The sequence below is a fragment of the Octopus bimaculoides genome, chromosome 14, assembly GCF_046866305.1.
Source record: "Octopus bimaculoides isolate indiv1 chromosome 14, ASM4686630v1, whole genome shotgun sequence".
Taxonomy (NCBI): Eukaryota; Metazoa; Mollusca; class Cephalopoda; order Octopoda; family Octopodidae; genus Octopus; species Octopus bimaculoides.
Window position 1 is genome coordinate 12,960,439 of NC_142941.1, and position 10,000 is coordinate 12,970,438.

The 10,000-nt window shown below is 34.6% G+C and overlaps 1 protein-coding gene across 3 annotated transcripts in view; it reads right to left on the bottom strand.

Moving 5' to 3' along the window:
• LOC106868932 (uncharacterized) overlaps positions 1-10,000 on the bottom strand; it is a 28,554-nt gene that overhangs the window by 11,223 nt on the left and 7,331 nt on the right. For 2 of the 3 annotated variants that reach the window (XM_089362332.1, XM_089362331.1), the window contains exons 4-6: positions 7,466-7,501; positions 4,161-4,181; positions 1,241-1,261 (exon numbers count right to left, since the gene is read on the bottom strand). In XM_089362332.1, the coding sequence (XP_089218458.1) occupies positions 1,241-1,261; positions 4,161-4,181; positions 7,466-7,501 (78 nt within the window). Of the gene's footprint in view, positions 1-1,063; positions 1,262-4,160; positions 4,182-7,465; positions 7,502-10,000 lie in introns of those variants that run through there. The other variant, XM_089362333.1, reaches the window with a different exon arrangement.

A 10,000-nucleotide genomic window follows, 5' to 3' on the forward strand; every position in this document is an offset into this window, starting at 1 on the left:
ATATATATATATATATATATATATATATATATATATATATATATAATATATATATACATATATATATATATATATATATATATATATATATATATATATATATATATATATATACATATATATATATATATATATATATATATATATACATATATATATATATATATATATATATATATATATATATATATATATATATATATATATATATATATATATATACATATATATATACATATATATATATATATATATATACATATATACATATATATATTTTTTTTAGTATTTTTTTTTTATTTTACTTGTTTCAGTCATTTGACTGCGGCAATGCTGGAGCACCGCCTTTAGTCGACCAAATCGACCCCGGGACTTATTCTTTGTAAGCCTCGTACTTATTCTATCGGTCTCTTTTGCCGAACCGCTAAGTTACGGGAACATAAACACACCAGCATCGTTTGTCAAGCAATGCTAGGGGGACAAACACAGACACACAAACACACACATATATATATATATATACATATATACAACGGGCTTCTTTCAGTTTCCGTCTACCAAATCCACTCACAAGGCTTTGGTCGGCCCGAGGCTGTAGTAGAAGACATTTGCCCAAGATGCCACACAGTGGGACTGAACCCGGAACCATGTGGTTGGTAAGCAAGTTACTTACCACACAGCCACTCCTGCGCCTATATATATATATTTATATATTTATATTCATATACACATGTATATGCCTATTATATACAAATATTTGTATATTCTTGTATTGGTTAAGTACACTCACAAACATGCACACACACACGCACACACACACACATGCATCTACATATGTAAGTGCAAACTTATGCTTCTAATTTTATATACATACATATGTATACACAAGTGTTGATATTTGTGTGTATGTGTGCTGATATATGTGTATGCGTGTGTATGTATGTCTGCATACATGATTTCAATAACACTAATTATTATAATGTATTTATAATTATTTTATATAATTGTTTTTTTTTTATATAACCAACTTATAAATTCATTTTCTTTCTAAATTACCTTTTCATTGATTTGTGTAGATTCATACATAGTTATATATTGACATGTGTATATATACAGTTCTATATTTAAGAGATGTGGTATTATGTACATTCGTTTCTTTTTCATCTAGTTGGTTTGTGTTGATGTTTTTAAGAAATAAATGTGAAAAAGAAAAGTTGAAGTATTTCAAGTTTATACTTACATTCTTCATCCATTTCTTTCTCTGCAAAGACAATTTGAAAATATGTTAATATTACACTTTGTATCTTATATACACATGTGCATGCATATGTGTGTGTGTTTGTATATACATACATATTAGTTTCTTTAGTTTGTTTATAGTATGTTGTTGCATATGAAAAGCTATTATTTACCATTAAAACTGATGGCACTTGTTGTCAGGAGCTATTTAGCTTAATGATGAACTGCGTAACTAATGTCTAACTGCATAGGTTCAATTCCTGCTGTTGACTGTTGTCAACTTTTTATATACTTTCTTGTCTGTAAAATATATATACAGTGATGCCTCACAGCATGAGTTTAATTCGTTCCATGACTGAGCCCTTCTTACGATTTACTCATGTTGCAAATAAATTTTCCTCTTGAAATTAAATAAAATATAATTGATTTTTTCCAGCTCCCAAAAACCACTCAAAAATAATTTTTTATGGTAAGATACAGAAATAAATTTATTTCTCAAACGCGTGATCAGGATAAATTATCCATTTACTGCAGAAAAATACAATACATCTCAACGCTTCTAAAAAAGAACAAACTTTGTTTGTTCACTTTCATCGCAAAGTTGAATTTAATGTTAGCGTCTTATGAAGCTAAATTTATAAGTTCTAAAATTGCAGAAGAATTCGTTGCTGGGCAGTTTAGTTTAATGGTAAAACACTTGACGCGTAATCACAGAGATGTGAGTTCGAGTCTCATGGCTGGCCAGTAACGTATTTTTCTGCAATAAATGGATAACGCTTCTAAAAAAGAACAAACTTTGTTTGTTTACTTTCATCGTAATTTTTTATGGACAAGTAAAATGACAATTATAAAAAAGAGAATGCAAAAGAAATATGTGAACTGGTTTTATTAACTGAATAACCTTAAAGATGAGATGATTTGTGCGCTACTCATACTGTGGATTTCCGGTTGTACTTCAAGACAAAAATTTGCACGAGTCTCAGTTCATACAGCAAATTACTTGTACATTGGGGCACTCTTACTGTGAGGTTCTACTATGTATATATGTATGTATATATGTATGTATATATCATTGTGTTATCATCATTTGATATCCTCCTTCCATGCTGACCAGACTTGTACAGCTAGACAGGAGCTAACAACTCAAAAGCTTTGCTGTCGGCTTTAGCATTCTTTCTCTGGTTGGATGCTCCTACTAATGCCAGCCACTTTGTGGAGTGCAGTGGGTGATTTTTATATGACACCGACAGCAATGAATTAACCAAATATCTTGAAAGTTGGGGTGGCATTCTGGGGATAAAAGTAATAATGGTACATCTTTCCCATGTGACCAGTGATATACATAAGGTTATGTATAGCTAGTTGTAATATATAAACAGAGAGTACGAAGTAGACGGTCATAGATAGTCGTGGCCTTATTTGTCTAACTAGCTATACTACTATACCAGAGAGGGCGTTATAACAATCCGATATTAAGGATTACAAAATTAGTGATGAGGAATTAACATACTCACAAAAGTTGCAAACTTTATGGAAAAACTTTATAGAAACTTTATGGAAAAAATCGTAAAATTATGGAAACTCTGTTAACTGGTTTGCTCAAAATGCAACCCAAAGGTTGTTATTAGTTTTTTTGTATATAGTATATCGTTACATATATAATCACTTTATATTAACCATGAGATTTTCAACCAAAATGCTAGCTTCTATAATGAAGCTTTAACTAGGACAGGTTATAAAGAAAAATTAACATTTCTCCCTCTGTATAATGTTAACAGTAATAATGTCCCTATGATATCTGTAAGTAATAAAGCTACTGAAATGAATAAAAATTATCATAAGAATGTTCCTAAGACAAAAGTCAAAAACCATATTATTTACTTAGAGAGAGTGAACAGTCTTAAGAAAGATGGTAAAATTAGATGTAAAGTACAAAACAATAAGTACCACTCTCATATCTTTAAGGATGCTAATACTATTCACAACAGCACTTAAAACAATACTGTTGGCATTAATAATAACAATAGTAATTATAATTATTATAAGAAAAAGATAAATGTAAAGAGGAACTGTAATAATAATAATAATAATAATACAGATAATAATTATAATAAGATAATATACAGAAATATATATAGTGTAAATAATGGTAAAATCTTTAAATCTAATAATTTATATTATATGTTATATATATATGATGATATATATATATATATATATATATATATATATATATATATATATATATATATATATATATATATATATATATATATACATATATATATATATAGGGTTAAGAAGGGTATTGAATTTAACTAAAACCAAAGATACAGGTAATACCGATTAAGGGCTGTATACCGGCTAGTTATGCCCCATTCGTTGTATAAACAGGATTGGGGATTATAAGTCGTGTATTAGCGTGTATATGCATAAATAGAGAAAAGGATAAAGAGAACAATGGCAAAGTTAGAAATATATTCTATGGATAAATTTCTTAAATATATTTCTCTTTATCCTTTTCTCTATTTATGTATATATATATATATATATATATATATATATATATATATATATATATATATATATATATATATATATATATATATATATATATATATATATGTATATATACATATATGTGTGTGTGTGTGTGTGTGTGTGTGTGTGTGTGTGTGTGTGTGTACATATAGACATATGTGTGTATGTGTATTTATATTTATATATGTATATATGATGTACTGTTCTATAATAGAAAATTCAACAGTGTTATTTGAGGGGATATTGATAGCTATGCTGTTACCGTTATCAACCCAAACATTCGTTTTTTTGTTTTTTTTTGTTTAGTTGATTTGTATTGATGTTTTTTTTAGGAATAAATGTGAAAAAGAAAAGTTAAAATTTTTCAAGTTTATACTTACATGTTGTCTCTCTGACTTCTTCTGCAAAGACAAATTGAAAATATGTTAATATTACACCTTACATTTTATATACACATGTGCATGCATATGTGTGTGTGTAGCAGAAACTCCAGCCAAGAAGATCTGAAGAAGGAATTGTAATTCCGAAATATCATTGGACTATAGATAACCAAATTACAACAGGTATATAGTCCATTTCTTGTTTTATAGTGCATTGTTGTACCATTCTAAACTTTTATTCTTTACAAACAATACACAATGCTTCAAGTGAACTACAATACTCTCCTATATATATATATATATATATATATATATATATATATATATATATATATATATATATATAATTATGTGTATTTCTTCTATCTTAATGAATAAAAATTCTTCTGATAGAATAAATGGGTTAATAGAAACCAATGTAGCAAAGAACACAAAATAACTGTGGTTAGCTCCTGTTTTTAAGGCTGGAACTCCTTGAAATTTTGGGTATTTGAGTATATTTAAGAATTTAAGGATTGGAGAAAACGCATGTTATAATTGTATACTTTATTCCTACATATGTTTCAAAGGATTACAACCTGTGTGATCCATAGGGATCTTTGATATTAAAATTGTAACCTTCTCATCAGGGAAAGCATGGGAATCATCTTAGACGTAAGACATTATGACCGATTATGAAAACAATAGATGGATAAGGTTATGACTTATGACTTATTCTTATATATATATATATATATATATATATATATATATATATATATATATATATATATAAGTTTGTTTAGTTTGTTTATAAAATGGTGTTGCATTTGAAAAGCTATTATTTAGCATTAAAATTAATGACAGCTGTTGTCAGGTGCCATTTAGCTTAATGGGAAAGTGCTCAACTAGTGTTGGATGGGTATAGGTTCAATTCTGGCAGTTAACTGTTCTCAACATTATTTTCTCTTCTTATTAGAGTTAAATGCCCAATTTTTCTCTGCTGTTCTTACAGTTTTATTGTGTCTGAAATTTACTTTCTTGTCTGTAAAATACATTTCCAGTGATACCTCACAGTATGAGTTTAATTCATTCCATGACGAAGCTCGTCTTAGTATTTACTTGTTTTACAAATCAATTTTCTCCATTGAAATTAACTAAAATATAATTAATCCATTTCTACTCCACAGAACCACTTGACAATAATTTTTGTTATGGCTTTAAAAACAGAAAAGGTGTAGTTAGAAGTAAAATGACAATTATAAAAAGGAGAAGGCAAAAGAAATATGTAAACTGGATTTATTAACTGAATTACTTCAAAGATGGGACAATTTGTGTGCTCAGACTTCAAGACAAAAATTTGCACAAGTCGCAGCTCATACAGCAAATTACTCGTACAATAGGGCACTTGTACTGCAAGGTTCTACTGTATGTATATATATATATATATATATATATATATATATATATATATATATCACCGGTGGCGATTTTTTCTTCCTCCGTTTTTCCCTTCTTTGGACTTCCCTTGTCTCTGACGAATAGCTCCGCTCGAAACATCATATTCTCTCTCTTTCCTCTCCCGAGCGTCTCGTAACACAATCTGTATCACGTCCTCACGTTGTTGTTTTTTGGTCTTTTTCTTTTTTCTGAACCTATATATATATATATATATATATATATATATATATATCCCCACTACTAACTTGGTCCGCTATCTGGGCGACCAAGTTAGTAGTGGGGGTGGGTGCGCTGAAAGTGTAGCTGCTAGAATAAGAATAGCCTGGGCAAAGTTTAGAGAGCTCTTACCCCTGCTGGCGACAAAGGGACTCTCACTCAGAGTAAAAGGCAGACTGTATGACGCATGCGTACGAACAGCCATGCTACATGGCAGTGAAACATGGGCTGTAACTGCTGAGGACATATGTAAGCTCGCAAGGAATGAAGCCAGTATGCTCCGTTGGATGTGTAATGTCAATGTGAATACCCGTCAGAGTGTAAGTATCTTGAGAGAAAAGCTGAACATTAGAAGCATCAGTTGTGGTGTGCAAGAGAGACGATTGCGCTGGTATGGACATGTGGTGAGAATGGATGAGGATAGCTGCGTGAAAAAGTGCCACACCCTAACAGTTGAGGGAACCCGTGGAAGAGGTAGGCCCAGGAAGACCTGGGCTGAGGTGGTGAGGCAAGACCTTCGTACATTGGGCCTCACCGAGGCGATGACTACTGACCGAGACCTTTGGAAATGTGCTGTGCGTGAGAAGACCCGGCAAGCCAAGTAAGATCGTTGCCAGTGCCCCTGGACTGGTTCTTGTGCGGGTGGCACATGAGATGCACCATTTTGAGCGTGGCCGTTGCCAGTACCGCCTGACTGGCTCCCGTAGGATTTTCGAGCGAGATCGTTGCCAGTGCCCCTGGACTGGCTTGTGCGGGTGGCACATAAAAGACACCATTTCGAGCGTGGTCGTTTTCGTGCAGGTGACACGTAAATGCACCCACTACACTCTCTGAGTGGTTGGCGTTAGGAAGGGCATCTAGCTGTAGAAACTCTGCCAAATTAGACTGGAGCCTGGTGTTGCCATCCGGTTTCACCAGTCCTCAGTCAAATCGTCCAACCCATGCTAGCATGGAAAGCGGACGTTAAACGATGATGATGATGATGATGATGATATATATATATATATAAAAGATAATAAGAGTGAAAAAACTACAGAAGGCTTGTGTTACATGGTTAAAGTATATATTTAAATTATGTCAGAAAAATGTTAGAAAAATGTTAGAAAATCTTTTTGGTATATAAACATTGCATTTTGAGAAATAACTGGTTTCGTGTTGTCTTTTCAAATTTCTCTACTTCATTGTGTCGTGTTCGCTCCAGTCTGAGAAAGAAATATATATATGTATATATCATTGTGTTATCATCATTTAATGTCCTACTTCCTACTTCCACTTGGCTTGACGTCACTGCTTCTATGAGGCACAGTGCATGAAGGGTGCTTTTTACATACCACCGGAATGGGTGCCAATCAGACAGCACAGGCATCAACCACGTCTATGATTTCACTTGGTTTGACAAGTCCTCACAAGCACAGCGCATCGCCCAGCAATTGAAGGGTGCTTTTAACAGGCCAGTGAATGATACCAGCATCAGCCATGACTATGATCTCACTTGGCTTGACGGGTCTTCTCAAGCATATTGACAAAGGTCTCAGTCACTTGTCATAATAAATCCTGGGGTCAATTTGCTCAACTAAAGGCAGTGCTTCAGCGTGGCCACAGTCAAATGACTGAAATAAGTAAAGAGTAAAGAGTATGATTCCACTTACCTCAGTTTCCAGTACATTCTGGAGGTAGTTTGATAACTATAAAATATAAAATACAAATATATATATTAATACAAATGAAATAAAGGCAGCCAAGCAGGCAGAATCGTTGGCACACTTAGCCTTTCATCCTTTCAGGGTCGATTAAATAAGTACCAGTTACGCACTGGGGTCGATGTAATCGACTTAATCCCTTTGTCTGTCCTTGTTTGTCCCCTCTGTGTGTAGCCCCTTGTGGGTAGTAAAGAAATAAGAAGTACATTATCTAATATATCCTTTATCTGAGATGGTGGGATCCAGAATTGTTAGCACGCTGGATGAAATGCTTAGCAACATTTAGTTCGTTTTTATGTTCTGTGATCAAATCAGGTTATAGTAGAAGACACTTGCCCAAGATGCCACTTCAATCCCAAAATACTTAGCAGCATTTTGTCTGTCTTTACATTCTGTGATCAAATCAGGTTATAGTAGAAGACACTTGCCCAAAGTACCACTTCAGTCCTACCGTGTGACACCTTGAACAAGTATCTTCTACTATAGCCTCCAGCCAACCCAAAGCCTTGTGAGTGCATTTGGTAGATGGAAACTGAAAGAAGCCTGTCATATATGTGTGTGTGTGTGTGTGTATCTATATGTGCATGTCTTTGTGCATGTGTTTTCCCTCCACTGTCACTCAACAACCAATATTGGTGTGTTTACATCCCAGTAACTTAGTGGTTTGGCAAAAGAGAATGATAAAATAAGTACCAGACTTTAAAAATAAGTCCTGGGATCGATTTGTTTGACTAAAACCCTTTGAGGTGGTATCTCAGCATGGCCACAGTCAAAAATGACTGAAACAAGTAAAAGATAAAAGACATATCTTTTACTCTTTTACTTGTTTCAGTCATTTGACTGTGGCCATGCTGGAGTACCGCCTTTAGTTGAGCAAATCGACCCCAGGACTAATTCTTTGTAAGCCTAGTACTTATTCTAACGGACTCTTTTGCCGAACCGCTAAATTATGGGGACGTAAACACACCAGCATCGGTTGTCAAGCGATGGTGGGGGGACAACACAGACACACAAACACACATATATATATATATATACATATATACGACGGGCTTCTTTCAGTTTCCGTCTACCAAATCCACTCACAAGGCTTTAGTCGGCCCGAGGCTATAGTAGAAGACACTTGCCCAAGGTGCCATGAAGTGGGACTGAACCCAGAACCATGTGGTTGGTAAGCAAGCTACTTACCACACAGCCACTCGCATTAAATAAATGCGGCACATCAGGCAAAATGTTTAGTGGCATTTCGTCTTGTCTTTACTTTCTGAGTTCAAATCCCACCAAGGTTGACTTTGCCTTTCATCTTTTCAGGGTCAATAAAATAAGTACCAGTTGTGTACTGGGTTGATGTAATTGACTTAGCCTCTACCCCCAAACTTGCTGGCCCAGTACTAAAATTTGCAACCAATATAAATTCGAATGAATGATAAAAGAACAGGAAAATATGCAATGAACATCATAAGCTTACATCATAAGCTTACACCAAGGCACTCAGGTCTGAGTGTTTGGGCATTCCCTTATAGCTTCCTTGGAATTTTCAAAGAGAAGTGCAAGTTTATTTTGGATAGCATTTACATATATGATAAGGTGGGCTTTGAGGAGGCTAGGGGTAGATGAATGGCTTGTGATAGATGTACAGACTATGTACAGAGATGCTGTTAGTAAGGTGAGAGTTAACCACAAGTGCAGTAAAGAATTTGGTGTACAGGTAGGCACTCATCAAGCACAGTCCTCCTCCTTTTCATTGTTGTCCTCCAGACAATAACAGAGGAATTCAAGACTGGAAGCCCCTGGGAACTTCAATATGACCAAATTCCGATAGCACCTGTGCCCAGCATCGCCTTTCTGGCACTTGTGCCCGTGACATGTGTAAGGATTTTCGAGCAAGATCGTTGCCAGTGCCCCTGGACTGGCTCCTGTGCGGGTGGCACATACAATACACCATTTTGAGCGTGGCCGTTGCCAGTACCGCCTGACTGGCCTTCGTGCGGGTGACATGTAAAAGCACCCACTACACTTTCTGAGTGGCTGGCGTTAGGAAAGGCATCCAGCTGTAGAAACTCTGCCAAATCAAATTGAAGCCTGGTGTTGCCATCCGATTTCACCAGTCCTCAGTCAAATCGTCCAACCCATGCTAGCATGGAAAGCGGACGTTAAACGATGATGATGATGATGATGATGATGATGATGGAAGCAAAACCAGGAATCTAAGGCCTTAAGGCTAAATTAGCAAAGACTAAGGTAGATGGCCCTGCTCGATTTGTACAAAAGGTGTAGGCAGGAATTCCATACAGTGTACCCATTGCAAGCTCTGTAAACACAAAGGGTGTGGTGGAATAATAGGAGAGTTACCAGAGAAAGTAATGCTTGTATGTGGAAGATGCATAGGATCCATAAAAATTAAAGATACTAAGGAAATTGATTTCTCAAATGCCTTGGAGGCTCTTTGGAAGTAGTAGACAATTTCTGCTCCCTAAAGTAGTG